General features: G+C 45.6%; 1 protein-coding gene across 15 annotated transcripts in view; it reads left to right on the top strand.

The window, feature by feature from the left end:
- The window catches only part of LOC126266709 (protein held out wings), a 386,961-nt gene that overhangs the window by 343,991 nt on the left and 23,554 nt on the right, over nucleotides 1-19,416 (top strand). For all 15 annotated transcript variants that reach the window (XM_049971162.1, XM_049971258.1, XM_049971217.1 and 12 more), the window contains exon 3: nucleotides 15,825-15,941. In XM_049971162.1, coding sequence (XP_049827119.1) covers nucleotides 15,825-15,941 — 117 coding nt within the window. The remainder of the gene's footprint in view (nucleotides 1-15,824; nucleotides 15,942-19,416) is intronic.

Below are 19,416 nucleotides of genomic sequence, written 5' to 3' on the forward strand. Positions count from 1 at the left end.
CAGCGTCGCGCATTCATGAAGCAGTCCTCCGAGAGTAGGAAAACGAGAAAGACGTCCTTCTCTCTTTTTCAGAGAGATGCAAGTCTCTCTCTCTCTCTCTCTCTCTCTCTCTCTCTCTCTCTCTCTCTCTCTCTCTCTCTCTCTCTGTGTGTGTGTGTGTGTGTGTGTGTGTGTGTGTGTGTGTGTGAGAGACCTTAAAATGTCCACCCATGGATCGTAGTTATATCCGTCTCTAAGTCAGTTCCGTTTGAAATGGTAATCGTCCGAACACACTCCTTCTAGTCTTGAGGATAGAGGAAAAAAAACGTTAAGCCTGATTACTTGAAATGTACAACAACCTGAGATGTTATGCTTTTGATTCGTACATTGCTCTCCAGCCGATTCCATCTATTTGCACAGCTTTAATCCAAAATTCTGTCTTCCATGTCGAACTAGAGTATACCCGTGCAAAGCTGCGGTAACCCGAATTACCTCCACTCACTGTCTGATTCCTGTTGTTCCTATCACCCATGGAGCTAACATCACTGTACTTACATACTTCTCACTAAATGGAAATTCGATTCAATACCTCATCGTTAGTTACTCAGTCTACCCACGTAACCTTCAGCAATCTTCTGTAGCAAGTTGATCGTTATTCAGACAGTGTTAAAAGTGTCACAGAAACTAACATTTATCTGGGTTCGCCGGAAATATTCCATTAAAAAACTAGTGGTGTACTGCGGCAGGTAACGTTGATTTGGCGACGCCTTAATGCCACGCATAAGGTAGGAAGAGATTTTGGAAGGGAAAGGAACGTTTCGCGCCGGCTTTGAAGGAAAAGACTTTTCCAGCTATGGTTCGTCTTGGAAGACATTGTCATCTTGATTAGAAAACCTAAAAACAAAGAAGAGTATTCAGTGCTGGTCAGAACCTTCTGTGGATAGGTGATGCCCAGAGAGCGAGAATGAGAGTGGAATTGTTGCTAAGTACCAATATAAACGTCCTTTACTGAAGGTGTTTCTTTGATTGAGTGCAGCGATGTGCAGAAGTAGTAAGTGAAACAGTTCAGCCAAGAAGAGAGGTGAAATTTTCGGAATGTGGCGCTGCAAGAGAATGCTGGAAGTTAAGTGAGTAGATGGGATAATTAATGAGAAGAGACTGAGTCAATTAGGAGAGAAAAGAAATTGATATCACTGCTCGACTAAAAGGTTGGATCGGTTGATAGTACACATCCTGAGGTATAAAGAGATCATAAATTTTGAAATTTTGTAATGGAGGAAAGTTGGAAAGAAGGGTGGAGGGGGGGGGGGGGAGATACCAAGGCGTGATTGCACAGATGAGGATACTTACATGGACCCACTAATCTGTGGAGAGCTGCATCAGTTAGTCTTAAGGTGAAGACCACTACAACCATCACCCGTATCTACATTTCAAACAAAACAGTTCATTTTTGCCTGTACTTTATACTGTCTGTCCCGATGGATAGGGCAGACTTTTCGAGATCCTACCTAATGTAGAGCCCAGCTCTTTCTGGCGCTGCTATTCGCAGTCAGGAATATTTGTACGAGGCGTGTTTTTTAAGTAAGTACCGTTTTGAGATTAAAAAAAGACGCGCTAAGATATCTCAATAATTTCAGGTGTTTCTTCAAGTGCAGGAACAGACGGTAGTCACTGGGCGGCAAGATCGGGGCTGTACGGAGGATGATCTAGAGTTTCCCATGGAAAAGATGTGAGATGTCTGGTCGGATTCGCCACATGCGGACGGGCATTGTCTTGCAGCAAAACTATTCCCTTGCCCAATTTGCCACGTCTGAAGTTCTGAATTGAACGGCGCAGATTGTGCAATGTCGTACAGTAAGCTGCTGCATTGATTGTCTCATTACGAGGCAGAAATTCCACAAGCAATACTCCTTTTCTGTCCCAAAAAACTGTGCCCATGATTTTCCGGGCAGAAAATGTTCGCGTAAACTTCACTTTTCTGGGTGAATCTGAATGCCGCCATTCCATGGACTGTTGCTTTGATTCTGGTGTGACGTAGGACATCCATGTTTCATCACCTGTAACAATTTGGTTTAAGAAATCATCACCGTCGTTGTGGTACCGCTCAAGGAAAGTCAATGCACTGTCTAAAAGTTTGGTTTTGTGCACATCCGTCAACATTTTCGGTACCCAACGTGGGCACAACTTATGGTAATTCAAGTGTTCGGTCATAATGCTATACAAAACACTACGAGGAACATTAGGAAAATGGTCCTGCAGCGTCTGTTATCTCTCACCTTATTGTCCACTTGCTGCACCAAACTTTCATTAACGACCGAAGGACGCCCACTCCGTTGTTCATCATGCACATTTGTGCGGCCATCTTTAAATGTTCTCGCCCACTTTCTTACCATTCCATCACTCATAATGTTTTCTCCGTAAACAGCACAGATCTCACGATGAATATCGATCGCTTTTGGGCCTTTAGCACTAAGAAATCTTACAATAGCCCGTTCTTCACAGTCGGCGGGACTCAAGATTATCGGTGGCATCTTAAACACTCAGTACACAAGGTATACAAGGAAGAATCAGTTTGTAATGGCGTCAGGGCTTAGGTTAAGGTACAGGCTTTCATGTTAAAATAAAATTATTGAGATTTCTTAGCACGTCTTTTTTAAAATTTCAAAACGGTACTTACTTAAAAACCACGCTTCGTAGATTAACTGAAGTATTCTATACCGCTTCGCCTACGCATTGCCACTGTCACACTCTAAGCTAACCTATATCTCGGACTATGCTTGAGGTTTCGCCACCATACATTCCAAGGAAATAATAGACACGCAACAGATACCGTCAAGCCGACCGGAGTGACCGAGCGGTTCTAGGCGCTACAGACTGGAACCGCGCGACCACTACGGTCGCAGGTTCGAATTCTTCCTCGGGCATGGATGTGTGTGTTGTCCTTAGGCTAGTTAGGTTTAAGTAGTTCTAAGGTCTAGGGGACTAATGACCACAGAAGTTAAGTCCCATAGTGCTCAGAGCCATTTGAACCATGTTCGTGTATGTATGACATCGCACGTAGCATTATATTAGGTCGCGAGATGACGCCAACATCCGGTATCGGTAGACTCAGTTGACCAATATTTGGGGAATGTTTATCCAGTTCAGGCGTTTTCCTTAGTCTGGAAAACCCTTCCGAAGACTGGGTCGGAACCGGGAGATTTGGAGGTATTTTTAATTTATTTGCAGGACAATACGCCCCAGAATCTGTTTACGTGCGTGAGTGGATTCGATGACTTGTTCGGCATGTGCAGTGTTGAGGTATCAAACGTGGCAGGTATTAGTTCGAATATAATCCGTCGCAGGTTAGTACCGAAAAGGAGTGTCACTTGATCCGGACTGCAGTGCAGACAGAGGTGAGTTTCCGCGGCCACTCGGCTCCTGGGAGCGCAGTCCGTGGTCCGTCCGCATTGTTTGCGCGGCGGCAGCAAAAACTTGGCCGCGCCTCTGTGTGTGTGTGTGTGTGTGTGTGTGTGTGTGTGTGTGTGTGTGTGTGTCGGCGCGCTGTGCTGTCCCTGTGGCCGGGCCCGCCTGTAGCTGCCGCTGTCCGATGGCCGGGGGGCGGTACGCCGTGGCGTGCGTCCCGCATACTGATGGCGCCGCGCCGCGCTGCGGACAAAGGACTGCTGCCTCCACGCACCCGGCCTACCGCGACTTTCGCAACTCTGCTAGCGCCTGCCCAGCCGTGCCCACAGCCACGACCGGACTACTGACCGCAGAGACGGCCTTCCAAAAGGTGGTTTCCGAGATTTCCTTAAACCGCTCTGGGCAAATGCCTGAATGGTTGTGCTCCGTCTCTAATGACTTAGATGTCTACGGGACATTGAACCCTAATCTACCTTTCTCCCTTTGAGCGGAGCGAAGCGCACGATGAAATATCTGTAAGGCCTAAAAATGGTTATGATGCTGCACGATGTTCAGACGTCGTCAGTAGGCAGAGCGCGGCCCGACGAGGAATACGGCCCTCCCAACGAAGTTGTGACGTCACACCAATCATCATCTCCGCCATAATTAGCGAACACTTCGGCTCCGTGCAGGACCCACGGGAAGTCAGTGTCAGTGAAAACGTACCCACTAAAGGTCTTAACTTTGTCGTGTGATATCGTGAGCTGGCAAGCATTTAAACATGCAGTTAAGAATGACTAAACTAGTCTAAAATAGTTACAGATTACCCACTGCGAAGTGCTGTTGGCACTCGTAAGACCTGCGATGTCACGTGCTGTGACGTACTCACTTTTCTTTCTTGTGGACATCGAGGTAAAGGGAGATCAAAAATGAACATATTTGTCAATGTTTCATACCTTCTAAGTTACAGTATATCGTTAGAATTTTTGGGTAACTTATCTGCAAGATCTGTAAAATACAGGTTGGTACAGAGTAAGAATTTGTTCAAATGGCTCTAAGTACTATGGGACTCAACATCTGAGGTCATCAGTCCCCTACACTTAGAACTACTTAAACCTACTAACCTAAAGACACCACACACATCCAAGCCCGAGGCAGGATTCGAACCTGCGACCTTAGCAGAAGCGCGATTCCGGACTGAAGCGGCTAGAACCGCTCGGCCAAACGGTTACAGAGTAAGAAGTGATTTGGAAAAGGCTGTAAAAGAATTTGTCCTATCTTCGACACCTTAATGTACATAATAAAGCATGTAAGAAAATTAGGAAAGCCTAACTGTTTATTATCTTCCATTATTTTCATGTCATTTTTTTAAAAAAAAAAAACTGTAGTATCATGTCCGTTCAGGCGTAGACAATCTTCCAGGCTAACTATGAAATTATCCTCCCTTTTAGTGCTTCAGCTGTTGATAATGAGGTTTTGGTAGTAATCAGTCCTTGATTGGTTCGATGCGGCCCGCCACGAATTCCAATCCTGTGCCAGCCGTTTCATCTTAAAGCTCAGAGTATCACTCAAAACCTACGTCCTCAGGTATTTGCAGGGTGTGTTCAAATCTCTGCCTTCGTCTACAGTTTTTACCCTCCACAGCTCCTCCTGCTACCATGAAAGTTATTCCCTGATGTTTTAACAGGTGTCCTATCATCCTTTTCTTTTTCCTTGTCAATATTTTCCATATATTCCTTTCCTCTCTATTCTGAGGAGAACCATCTCATCCCTTGCCTTGTCAGTCCACCTAATTTTCGGCATTCTTCGGTAGCACCAACTCTAGAATGCATCGATTCTCTTCTGTTCCGTTTTTCCCACGGTCCACGTCTTACTACCATGCAGTGCTGTGCTGCAAACGTACATTCTCAGAAATTGCTGCCTCCGGTTAAGGTCTATTTTTGGTAATAGTGGATTTCTCTTGGCCAGGAATGACCTTTCTGCCAGTGTTAGTCTGCTCTTTGTCGTCCTTGGTCCGTCCGCCATGGATTATTTTACTGCCTAGGTGGCAGAATTCCTTAACTTCATATACTTTGTGATCAGTTCTTATAAGTTTCTCGCTATTCTCATTTCTGCTACTTTCCTTTACTTCTTCTTTCTTCAGTTTATTCTCAATCCATATTCTGTGCTCCTTAGACAGTTCATTTCATTCAACACATCATGTAATTCATCATCACTTTCGTTGAGGATACCAGTGTCATCAGCAAATATTCTCATTGACATCCTTTCACTTTAAATTTTAATCCCACTCTTGAAACTTTCGTTTATTTCAGTTACTGCTTCTTTGATGCATAGATTAAACATCCCTGTGTTACACCGCTTTTTAGTCCGAGCACTTCGTTCACTTTTTGTTGTTCCGTGTTGGTTCTTGCACATATTGCATTTTACCCTTGTTTCTCTGATACAATTTACTCTTCAGGTAACTTCTGAAGAAGTCGCACGTTGTTGTCCGATGAACACGGAGGCCATGCGAATTCCTCTTTTCGAGAGATCACGTGATGTGAAAATAACGCCTAAACAACGTTCATGCTTATTCTTACAGCGTGGGAGGCTGGTCCGTCTTGTTGAGAGCAAAAAATGCCATCGCTTACTTCGGACCGAGGAGGGAGTGCGGTAAAATGTTTTTCCAAGATGTCTGCTTATATCTGTCAGGTTGCTCTCATAGCATTGCGTAGATTACTTCGAAAACGTGGAGGGGTCTCTGATCCCTTATGTGCACACACCCCACATTCTGTGGTATAGAGGGGTTGTTGATGCTGTTTAACATTCACTTCATTCCAGAATCTAAAGTTCTTCTTGTTGACGTATGTGTACAAATGAAAATGGGGATCGTCACTTATCCATAAATTGTTTCCAATGTCTTCGTTTTCATTAATTAAATTCAGTATTTCTTCACAGAACGGTCCTCAACAAACGTACTTGTTTCTCTAAGAGACTGAACAATTTGTGTCTTGTATGGACGACCTTGGGTCAGATGGGAAGTTACCTCTGTTTGGATAAGAATATGGGGCGGAAATTAACTGTTGGTGTAGCAGTTCTGGAATTACTGTTGAATGATGTCGGTTATGTAATTGATGAGTTCTGTCTGTGTGTGTGTGGTAGATAACAAGTAGCATCAGTAGCAAGACGTCAGTTTGTTCTCGATTACTTGCATCTAGCTGATGTTTATAGTCTACCGCCTAATTTGGAACCATGAGCAATCACTGGAAAAATAAATGATACGAAGATTTTCGATGTAGCATTTAACACATATTCTTTGATCACTGGGTGCATTTGATGTCGTAGCGAGTTTCCTTTGTTGCGTAAGTATTCAATATGTTTATTGAATGCTAGTTATGAATCAGTGATTAGTATTAGGCGGCCTTGCCGCGGTGGTAACGCCGGTTCCCGTCAGATCACCGAAGTTAAGCGCTGTCGGGCTGGGCTAGCTCTTGGATGGGTGACCATCCGGTCTGTCGAGCGCTGTTGGCAAGCGGGGTGCACTCAGCCCTTGTGATTGAGAAGTACCGGCTCCGGTCTCGTAAACTAACATACGGCCGGGAGAGCGGTGTGCTGACCAAATGCCCCTCCATATCCGCATCCAGTGACGCCTGTGGTGTGAAGATGACACGGCGCCAGTCGGTACCTTTGGGCCTTCATGGCCTGTCGGGGAGGAGCTTAGTTTTAGACTAGGAGTAGATATAGTTTTTGCCTTTCCATGGTAGCGTTGTTCCATTTGTAATTTCTATGCCGTCATTATTCTGTTAGTGAGCAAGACGGCTAGAGGGTTTTTCAAAGCAGGACCCATTCCTTGATGTCGTCTACATGATTCTGTACTTTACGAGCGATGTATTTTAAGTTATAAATTCTTTCCGTGCCTTTGAAATGCAGGCAGGTTCTGACATTCTCTCAACCAGATGATTCTGTGATATTCTCAACTATTTGTAAGATAAGCAATATGAAGAGCCCCTTTTTAGTTCCCAGACCACAGGCATTAATCTTTTTGCCAGATCAAGTCTTTTGTTGAGGGACGGCTCGCTAACCACCAACCCACTACTTTGCTCGCTCGTTACTGGCGTAAATTGATGAACCTACCGCCCCACCCACAGTAACAAATCGTCGTTAAAAATTAGTCGTTATTTTGAAGCAGTTGAAACTTTAGGGTCGGACAAAAGGGAACATCGACCTCGTAATGAAGAAGCTGTTGCGAATAGTCGCAGTCGCGTTTAAGTAGCAGGAGACGCTGCTAAAGTGCTGAAAACCTTACACCATTTCGCTGAAACGTACATCGGAAATTTAAAGAACTGCTAGGGACACTGCAGCAGATCAACATTTCCAGAGCGTGACGTAGGCAACGTGTCTTCTATTGCTTAATATGTGAATGATGCGGGTGTTTACCTTAACATGTGCCGGAATGGTAGGTACTCTCTGTCAAGAAAATTTTCTATTATTTCCAGTCCAGCCTTCCGTGAACAGAAACAAAATTTATATTTTATTCACCGCGGTTCTTCATTAAGCTACTCATTTCTTACATACGATATTTCGAAAAAAGGAATTAATGATTGATGGCTTTTTAAAGCCTAAAACCAGCTTAAAGTGTTCATTCGACACGCAACTGAAGGATGCTGGAAAACTTCGAAGACGTTAACTGCAGAGGTGGACAGAACAAGAGGAAGTGGCACTTTGCTTCAGCTTTTAAAGGAGCGACACCTTACATCGTGTTAGTGTCCTTGCTGCTTAGAAATAGCCCCCAAGAGAGCCAAACGGCTTATTTTCTCGTCACACGTCAGCCTCTTCCGATAGGTATCCAACATTTGGCAGAGAAAAAAAAGTGTTACCTGTCCCGAGAAGCATAATTAGGCTCTCTTGCAGAGAATAATTAGCTTCCAGATTTAAATGCTCCTGCATCCGCCTCGGCGACTTCTATCAGTCGATTAACTGAGCGACGTGTGAGACTGCACACGTAACCAGATGAGGAAAAAGCAGGATGCAGTCGGCGCGCATTAATAGAAGTGCAGTAAACAGCGATCGTGTCGGTTTGTCGTCAAGCGTACATTTATGGAGATGAGCAGTTCTGGTTATCCAACAACATGAAATCTCCAGATCTTCCACTGACAAAGAGAGTTATTCTACCGATCTCTTTAGGTATTTACTTACGAGCAGAGAAACCTTCCGTAGTCGGTACCTTGTATGAGCTGTTAATACCACTGCTCACGTCACCCCTACAGGCACAACAACGGCCTAATTCCGACACTGCTGCGGAATAATCAGTTCATGGCGTCATCTATAGTTCGGTCGAGAATGTGGCAGCCTACAAGAATAACAATTTGTAACCAGTAGAAATGGGTTCTATGATGTTTACATCCGATGTAGTAACACCAAACAGAACGGAAAAAATTACATCGTCATTTTTCAACGTAGCTCGGTCACTTTTGTCTTTCTTGCATAAAGACATCTGCTCAAAGCGTCTTTCTATTCTTCCTCCCGCCTGTCTTATTTGCATCCACCACGGCAGACTACTCTCAAGCGCACCTGAGTTCTAGGTGAGTTGGCGAAGGTGAAGGATGTTGTGCCATCACAATAACTGTAATTCTTGTTCTGACAAATTACACGTAAATTTGATTTCGACGAAAGGTTTATGTCTGCCATTATCATGACGTCGAAGCAGACTGGTGGTACATCCGTTCTTTGCTAAGCATTGCTTGGCAGTGTACCCCAGGCGTCGTAGCAGATGATCTTTGTAGCAGGTGACTGCTGTGCAAAAAGAAAAAAGAGAGTTGGAGGGAAACCCAGGCTGTACAGCGTAGATGTGTGACGGCATGCTGCAAGGCCTCGGTGCGGAAGTGCGAACTGCGTGCCCCCTCATCGGCATGCCGGGGGCTGGCGTCGCTTCCGTCACGTGACTCGATGTGACGTGCCGGGCATCGAGCAGACACCGCTGCCTGTGGCCGACCCGACGCCCTTGTCGTATCAACTGCTGTCAGTGTATTTACCCCTCAACAGTACCACCCTATCTTGACCTGTACTCCGCAAACCACCTTCTGGTGTGTGGCAGAGAGCACTTTGCATTGCATTGCAGTGCTACTTGCCCTCCTTCATGTTTCAGTCGTGAATCGTGCGTGGGAATGATTGTTGGTAGGTCTGTGTGAACACGAATCTCGCTTCATCTTACCTTCATGGTCTTTCCACGAAATACATGCTGAAAAGAGTAATATATAGGGTGAGTCAGAAGTAAAGGTACAAGCTTCGTAGTGATTCTGAGCAAAAATCTTCATATGGACATTTGCTCAGTTCCGAACGGTTTCCAAGATAAAACACATTTAATGTACACAGTTATTTATTGTCTGTATTTCAAACATTGTCATTGTTTGCAACGTACCACAGTAGTGTAGAGGAAAATGAGACGAACAATTTCATACAGGACGCTTGTGGTGTATCAGATTCGGTAAGTACCCCATATTGGGTTACAAAGCGACAGCACATGCGCGTCGCGGGAAATTTTCAATATTCTTGCGGTCTCTTGGCGCAAACTATTAGTCGTAGAGAAATTGTACTGCAACACGTTTTCGCTGGAGGGTGCTGTTTTCGAATTATTCAAGAAAAACGTACCAACGTAAAAACGTACGTGAAAAAGACGTGGTAGCTACGCTTTCTAAAGCCCAACACTAACGGCCAAGATTCAGGTGCGACGTTCAATAACGCCTCGGTAGAGCAATATAACAGTTGGCCGCATTTTTATTAGTTTATATTTTAATCTACGTGAAAAATTATTAGTAAACCGAAGTTGTTTGGCTACTCTTGCTGCGTAACGAAAATTACCTGCTGCCGTTTACATCACGGCGGAACTGCCTTTCCTAGCCTCTACTTTTATGTAACGCAAACGCAGCCGCAGTTACTGCAGCCGTATGCTTGAATTGTCAAAGAGAGAGCGCCTACGCCGCCGGGCGCTGGTACACGCAGTGTTCTCCAGGAATGCGGGTTGCGTGAACGGTAGGCGACACCTGATTAGTATAAGCTACCTGTTCTCCATGCCTTCATTTGCCGGATGTTTTCAGGCATAAGGCGTTTTATTCTCTGCGTCATACGTAGGATTTAGGGATGGTCTCAATTCGTTTCTGTAACGCAGTGATTTGCTATTGATTTTAATGGATTTCTAACAACAAAAATTTATCGCATGTTATCTTTCAGTTCAATACTCGAAGCCTATAGCGACAGCAACAAAGGGAAAAAAATTTTCTCGTAGCGAGTGAACAATATCAGTTAATATATGAAAATGGTATCTGTTAATTCGGACATGTCCGAAAGAACAGATACCAGCTTCATATATAATGGAATGTAGTGGAATTAAATCGGGTGATGCTGCGGGAATTAGATTAAGAAATGAGGCGCTTAAAGCAGTAAATGAGTTTCGCTATTTAGGGAGCAAAATAACTGATGATTGACGAAGTAGAGAGGATATAAACTGCAGACTGGGAATGGCAAGGAAAGCGTTTCTGAAAAAGAGAAATTTGTTAACATAGAGTTTTGATTTAAGTGTCAGGAAGTCGTTTCTGAAAGTATTTGTATGGAGTGTAGTCATGTATCGACGTGAAATGTGGACGCTACGGTCGCAGGTTCGAATCCTGCCTCGGGCATGGATGTGTGTGTTATCCTTCGGTTAGTTAGCTTTAAGTAGTTCTGAGTTCTAGGGGGACTGATGTCAGATGTTGAGTCCCATAGAGCTCAGAGCCATTTGAACCATTTTTGAAACGTGGACAATAAATAGTTTAGACAAGAAGAGAAGAATTGGGGAGAAGAGAGATTTATGGCACAACTTGACTAGAAAAAGGGATCGGTTGATAGGACATGTTCTGAGGCATCAAGGGATCACCAATTTAGTATTGGAGGGCAGCGTGGAGGGTAAACATCGTAGAGGGAGACCAATAGATGAATACACTAAACAGATTCAGAAGGATGTAGGTTTCAGTAGGTACTGGGAGATGAAGCAGCTTCCACAGGATAGAGTAGCATCAAACCAGTCTCTAGACTGAAGACCACAACCACAAAAACAATGTAGGTAGGGCTACCGGCCAATGATCTTCAGTGCAAGCGCACTCACATTGCTCAAACTTCTACGGGAATCGGTAGGTTGACTGCCGCGAGTAATGAGTATAGTGGGCAGGGACACTACAAATATAGTGTGTTGACAGTAATTTGGAAGTGTGGGCCTCACGGGGAGTATGCCAGAGATAAGTCCCTGCAGTCGCACTATCCTCTGTGTCCTCGATGGCTCAGTCGGATAGAGCATTTGCCACGTAAGCAGGAGATCCTGGGTTTGAGTTCCGGTCGGGGCACACGTTTTCAACTTTCCCCGTTGATATTTATCAACGGCTGTAGTCAGCTAATGATCTAGATTTCATTGTACACTCCTGGAAATTGAAATAAGAACACCGTGAATTCATTGTCCCAGGAAGGGGAAACTTTATTGACACATTCCTGGGGTAAGATACATCATATGATCACACTGACAGAACCACAGGCACATAGACACAGGCAACAGAGCATGCACAATGTCGGCACTAGTACAGTGTATATCCACCTTTCGCAGCAATGCAGGCTGCTATTCTCCCATGGAGACGATCGTAGAGATGCTGGATGTAGTCCTGTGGAACGGCTTGCCATGCCATTTCCACCTGGCGCCTCAGTTGGACCAGCGTTCGTGCTGGACGTGCAGACCGCGTGAGACGACGCTTCATCCAGTCCCAAACGTGCTCAATGGGGGACAGATCCGGAGATCTTGCTGGCCAGGGTAGTTGACTTACACCTTCTAGAGCACGTTGGGTGGTACGGGATACATGCGGACGTGCATTGTCCTGTTGGAACAGCAAGTTCCCTTGCCGGTCTAGGAATGGTAGAACGATGGGTTCGACGACGGTTTGGATGTACCGTGCACTATTCAGTGTCCCCTCGACGATCACCAGAGGTGTACGGCCAGTGTAGGAGATCGCTCCCCACACCATGATGCCGGGTGTTGGCCCTGTGTGCCTCGGTCGTATGCAGTCCTGATTGTGGCCCTCACCTGCACTGCGCCAAACACGCATAAGACCATCATTGGCACCAAGGCAGAAGCGACTTTCATCGCTGAGGACGACACGTCTCCATTCGTCCCTCCATTCACGCCTGTCGCGACACCACTGGAGACGGGATGCACGATGCTGGGGCGTGAGCGGAAGACGGCCTAACGGTGTGCGGGACCGTAGCCCAGCTTCATGGAGACGGTTGCGAATGGTCCTCGCCGATACCCCAGGAGCAACAGTGTCCCTAATTTGCTGGGAAGTGGCGGTGCGGTCCCCTACGGCGCTGCGTAGGATCCTACGGTCTTGGCGAGCATCCGTGCGTCGCTGCGGTCCGGTCCCAGGTCGACGGGCACGTGCACCTTCCGCCGACCACTGGCGACAACATCGATGTACTGTGGAGACCTCACGCCCCACGTGTTGAGCAATTCGGCGGTACGTCCACCCGGCCTCCCGCATGCCCACTATACGCCCTCGCTCAAAGTCCGTCAACTGCACATACGGTTCACGTCCACGCTGTCGCGGCATGCTACCAGTGTTAAAGACTGCGATGGAGCTCCGTATGCCACGGCAAACTGGCTGACACTGACGGCGGCGGTGCACAAATGCTGCGCAGCTAGCGCCATTCGACGGCCACCACCGCGGTTCCTGGTGTGTCCGCTGTGCCGTGCGTGTGATCATTGCTTGTACAGCCCTCTCGCAGTGTCCGGAGCAAGTATGGTGGGTCTGACACACCGGTGTCAATGTGTTCTTTTTTCCATTTCCAGGAGCGTAATTTCATACCAGTGAATACCGATCCGAAACTGGTCACTGCATCGAGATGTATTACTATTAGTAATTATTGCCAAAGTATCTGTAAGAGAAATACAGAGGACCACAGATTGACAATAAACCTCGCTAGAAGACCTACTTCGTCTTTACGTGCAACATAATGTGTTCTTCCATTCCTGAAAGAGAGGGTACCGTGTCCAAGGGGAGAAAGGAAGTTTGACGCCCGTCATAAGTCATCATTGAGCCGAGTTAGCTGGAACCCACGTCCAGGACGGCGGCACCAGGGCGTTATACCCCGCTGTGTCATATAAACGGAGATTTGTTGCCACGCGATGTAATAATAGCAAGCCCGTTGGGCGCTCTTGTCGGGCTGTTATTGATAGCTTCGCTTTAACTTGCTCGTATTTGACTTTCATCCACCATACCCAACGTTGGCTGATTCAGTGCTAAGTTTCGCGCCCAAGATTACGAAAATGAAATGTGTGTGAAATCTTATGGGACTTGGCGCAGGAGAGCTTCTGTAAAGTTTGGAAGGTAGGAGACGAGATGCTGTCAGAAGTAAAGCTGTGAGGACCGGGCGTGATTCTTGTTTCGGTAGCTCAGATTGTAGAGCACTTGGCCCCGAAAGGCAAAGGTCCCGATTTCGAGTCTCGGTCGGGCACACAGTTTTAATCTGCCAGGAAATTTCATATCAGCGTACACTCCGCTGCAGAGAGAAAATCTCAGTCTGGGATCTATCTATTCTTTGCCTAGGTAAGCTCTCAGATAAAGATCGAAACTTGGGAGCCTTAGATGCGGTTAAAGGTGTCCGAGTTAATTTCTGAGGCGTTAATGGTCTCTTAGCGTCCCTAGGAGAAGACTGTAGAATCCGGAATTTGCCGGCCGAGGTGGCCGAGCGGTTCTAGGCGCTATAGTCCGGAACCGCGTGACCGCTACGGTCGCAGGTTCGATTCCTGCCTCTGGCATCGATGTGTGTGATGTCCTTAGGTTAGTTAGGTTTAAGTAGTTCTAAGTTCTAGGGGACTGATGACCTCAGAAGTTAAGTCCCATAGTGCTCAGAGCCATTTGAACCAATTTTTTGGGCAGCGTATGGAACACCAAGGATTGTCGACATGGGGACGACGCTTGCGGGTTTCCTTGACGTGGTAGCAGAGAACAGCATCAAGTGAAATGATTTTATGACATTATTGGCTGATTGTTCGGCTGCCTGATATGTCATCCTATTTGACGCGACTTCGGCAAGGTGAAGATGAGATTAAATGATTGGGACAAACAAATGCCCAGTTACTCAGCGAAAAAAATCTCTGAATCCGGTAGGAAACGAATTTGGGACCGTGAAATCTAGAGGCAACGATGTTAACCACCATATGACGAGCTACGGATGGTGCACCTCAATGCTAATAGTGGACACAGGAATAGGGCCACGTATCCACGTATGGAGGCTTCAAGGGGAACGAATGTTACCAGATTGCATTCGTCATTGTCTGGCTCAGCACCTGATGGTTATGGTATGGTGTGTCATTGGGTACATAACATGGTCAACTTTATCAAGTTACCTTCCATTAGGAACATGGAATGCACTGAAAGACTATGGTGTGACTTTCAAAATATGGAGCACAGCAATAAGTTGTCCGACTGACGTACTAGGACATGTACTGAAACTGTGAAATAGTGTATTGGTAAGCCGAAATCTAGATTTGCTTTAATAGAGCTTGAAAGGAAAGGACGATTGATTGCTGTGCTACAGCATTTTGAGAATGATCAACTTTGGTTCGCACATCCCATAGTTTGGACAGTAGCAATTCCATTTCTGACGTGTAAGGGCCGGTAACTGTGCTCATCTTAAAGTTCTCTGTGTCGTTATCTTTCAGCTAGATAACACAACAGAGCATTTTGCTCATGCTGTCACAATCTGTTTCGACACAGACGGTGTTCGACTATTACTCTGGCCTTATCTCTCACCCACTGAGAGCATCTGGTGATTGGTTCAAAATGGTTCAAATGGCTCTAAGCACTATGGGAATTGAACATCTGTGGTCATCAGTCCCCTAGAACTTAGAAGTACTTAAACCTAACTTATCTAAGGACATCAAAAACATCCATGCCCGAGGAAGGAATCGAACCTGCGACCGTAGCGGTCAGGCGGTTCCAGACTGATGCGCCTAGAACCGCACGGCCACACCGGCCGGCGTGATTGGTTCCCGAGAGACTAGGACGCTACCAGTCGCCAGGTACTACGATTTATAAACTGCACCATAGAGCTGAAGGGGTCTGGAGTGAGGTACCTGTGTTCGTTATCCAGGATCACTTCTATTTCATGCAGTCTTTGTTTCCAGAGGTGGCAGTCAGGTTTATTGAATTTTGCACTGTGGATACCACCACATCACCTGCAAATTTAATCATGTATTCTTCCTTCTGTACTGTACACACACAATTAGTAAAATTTAGTTGTTTGATATCTCTCCCGATGCAATTTCAGTGGCCAGCAGTGCATCAGATGGCGACAGTTACAGCCCAGAAAACTACGAATCTCTGCCAATCTTCGGCTGTGGCGCAAAGCTCGATTACCGTGGGTGCACTGCCGACAGTTGGCTGACAGCAGTTTTTCGTGTGTTGCAGTTCAACTTCGTGGGCCGGATCCTGGGTCCCCGCGGCATGACGGCCAAGCAGCTCGAGCAAGAGACGGGCTGCAAGATCATGGTGCGCGGACGCGGCTCAATGCGCGACAAGAAGAAGGTGGGTACCGACGCCGCCACCTTCAAATGTACATTACTGTCCGGCACAAGCGAAAGAAATCACGTTGTCTGGCCAGTGGGTACAACTTTCCAGGGCTATTGGCCTTACCAGTATCTACTAAAATGTTGTCCTTCGTGCAGGCGACGGTGGAGCTGGGTGACAGCTTTCCTTGGCCATCAGTCTTTAATGCAACCTGCCACGATTCCCTATCATGTGCCAGTCTCCTCATCTAGGTGTAGCCCTTTTGCACTTAACTTCCTCAATTATTTGTTGGATATATTCCAGCAGCTCTTCATCCCTCCTCATGCAAATTTTCCCTTATGTCTTAACATCCTCAATTATTTGTTGGATATATTCCAGCAGCTCTTCATCCCTCCTCATGCAAATTTTCCCTTATGTCTTAACATATACCGAGCGAGGTGGCGCAGTGGTTAGCACACTGGACTCGCATTCGGGAGGACGACGGTTCAATCCCGCGTCCGGCCATTCTCATTTAGGTTTTCCGTGATTTATCTAAATCGCTCCAGCAAATTCCGGGAAGACTCCTCTGAAAGGGCACGGCCGACTTCCTTCCCCGCCCTTCCCTAATCCGATGAGACTGATAACCTCGCTGTTTGGTCTCTTCCCCCAAACAACCCAACCCTTAACACATGGCCTACCATCCTGGCCTTTGTTAATATTTTCCACAAATTCCTCTCCTCGTCGATTCTGCGGAGAATCTCCTCATATCTTACCTTGTCAGTACACCTAAGTTTCAAAGTCTGTATGTAACCTCACATCTCAAACGCCTCGTTTCTCTTTCTTTCGGCTTTTACCATAGTCCACACGATTCACAACCATACAATGCTGTGCTCCAAACATTCTTTCTCCGAAATTTCTTCTCCAAATTAAGCTCAATAGTTGATAATCGCAGACTTCTTATAACTACGAATACCCTCTTTTTACTGTACTAGTCTTTTTTTTATGTCTTCCCTTCTTCGTTCGTCATTTGTTATTTTGCTTCCAATCTAGCAGAATTCCTCCACTTCAACTAGTTCGTGGTCTCCAATTCTGATGTTAAGTTTATCACTGATCTCATTTCTATTGCCCCTCATTAGTTCAGTTCACATGCAATCAAAACTGTGTGCTGTTCGTTCTATTCAACGGGCCCTGAAATTCTTCCATTCTTTCACTGAACATAGCAATGCTATCAGTGAATCTTATCGTTGATATCTTTCATTGTGAATTTCTATCTCAATCGTGAACCTTTCCTTTGCTTTCGCCATTGCTTTTTCGATGTACAGATTGAACGATAGGAAAGAAGATGGCACTCTTTACTTACTTTTTAAAATTAGACCTTTTGGTTGTCGTACATACCTGGTGATTATAAATTGCTGCTACTCACAGAGGTCCAGTGTTGGCTTAATTATCGTATGACAGCGAAACCCAATAAATACTCTAACGCATTAATGCGGAACCAATATGCCCTGGAAAAAATTAGTTCCAGTTTTTGACCACAAGACGCAAAACTGGCGCTGTGAATGCAAGGAAGACGTATGGAAATGTTTCCACATGTAATGGATTGAAGTGAGAAAGGCATAAAGTTGATTTTATTATTAACTGCCACTCGCACAATTTGTTCAGTATCAGCACTGGAGACATAAACGATATAGAAAGCATATGTATGCTCTCTACAACGAGATACTGTACAGCGCCAGATTTTACCCGGTGGCCAAAATTGGAACTATTTTTCCGGCCTAAATAGGTACCGCATTAACGTACAGTATTACGATATTGCCAAGTTTCTCTGCTATACGATGGTTAAAACCCACACAGGACTTCCGTGGATAACTGAACTGTAATAACATAGCAGTCTGGTGTCACACACACTAGCGATTAGCCGGCCGCGGTGGCCTGCGTTTCTAGGCACTTCAGTCCGGAACCGCGCGACTGCTACGGTCGCAGGTTCGAATCCTGCCTCGGGCTTGGATGTGTGTGATTGATGTCCTTAGGTTAGTTAGGTTTAAGAAGTTCTAAGTTCTAGGGGTCTGATGACCTCAGATGTTGAGTCCCATAGTGCTCAGAGCCATTTTGAACTCTAGTGATTCATTTCGGCTTCACAACGTTACCTTGTATCTACATCTTGATGCCTTACCTGAATCAGCCTGTGTGTTAGTGAAAATCTTATCAAAATTCTATTAACCTTCACATCCAGACAGTAAAACGCGCGCGCCGGAGGGGGGGGGGGGGGGAGCAGCGGTTTTGTTTTACAGGTTACCCGTCTTTCATTGTAACTTATACACACTTTTTTGACAATTTCAAACGTCTTCCGAACGCTTTTTGTAGGTGACAAGTCCTATAAATGTGTCTTAGACTTATGCCACGTCATGCTTCTATTATCAAGTCCGTCAGGACTGTGTGTCTCTTACCTTTAGCTAGGCTAAAACCAAGCTGTCCATCTTTTTTCCACCATTCTTGGGTGCATGAGCTGTTAAAACGATTGTTTGATAGTTCTCACATTTATTTGCTCTTGCTATCTTCGGGATTCTATGGATGATACATTTCCCAAACTGTTGGAATCTCGAGACACACACACACACACACACACACACACACACACACACACACACACACACACACACCGCTCGCGCGCACGCACGCACAGTAAGTTAATTCTACTTCAACCGTTTCATTTATGTGGCATTGCGTCATACTGTTCTCTTTTTCGTTAATATTACTTTGAAAGAGTCCCAGGGTAATGAAAAATATTCTAGAATTGATCGGAAAACAGTTTGGCAAGCAGCCTCTTCAGAGTTGAGTTTGAGAACTATGGTAAATTTCCGTGAATGAATGGAACATTTTTGTTGCTCCTTCATGGTTGGTGAGCGTGATTACTCCAAGGATCTTCAGAACAATTTCAGCAATGCACAGCGGACAGTTCACTGTTGATGGCCGTCTGAAATCTAAATCGATCAGTGTGTCGACTGTGTTTGAAAATGGAGAAAAACCGAGTTTCGTGCTGTTATTAAATATATTCATTTGAAGGGTTGAACTGCCGCACAAATCAAAGCAGAAGTGGATGAAGTTCAATCAAACTCTGCACCCTCACTGAAGACCGTTACTTTCGGGTTAATGAATTTAAACGTGGCTGAACAAGCACCGTAGACGAAGTGCGCTCCGGCCGTCTGTAATTAGATGCATTCACCACAAAGGAACCATTGACAAAATCCATGATAAGATGATGCAAGACCATTGAATGAAATTCGTGAGATGGCTGAGACTGTAGGCATCTCAAATGAGCAAGCGCATATCATCCTGCACGGAGAGTCGGCTATGAAGAAGCTGTGTGCGAGACGAGTGCTGCGATTGCTCAGTCAACCAATACAACCCCCCCCCCCCCCCCCCCTCTATAGTGGTTCTTTAAGCTTTCCTTCTGTTTTTGGTTTCCCCACTTTTTTGAGTTTTGCTCCCACTGCTGCTGGTTTCCAGTTACGTT

This window comes from Schistocerca gregaria, chromosome 1, assembly GCF_023897955.1.
Source record: "Schistocerca gregaria isolate iqSchGreg1 chromosome 1, iqSchGreg1.2, whole genome shotgun sequence".
In the NCBI taxonomy this organism is placed as follows: domain Eukaryota; kingdom Metazoa; phylum Arthropoda; class Insecta; order Orthoptera; family Acrididae; genus Schistocerca; species Schistocerca gregaria.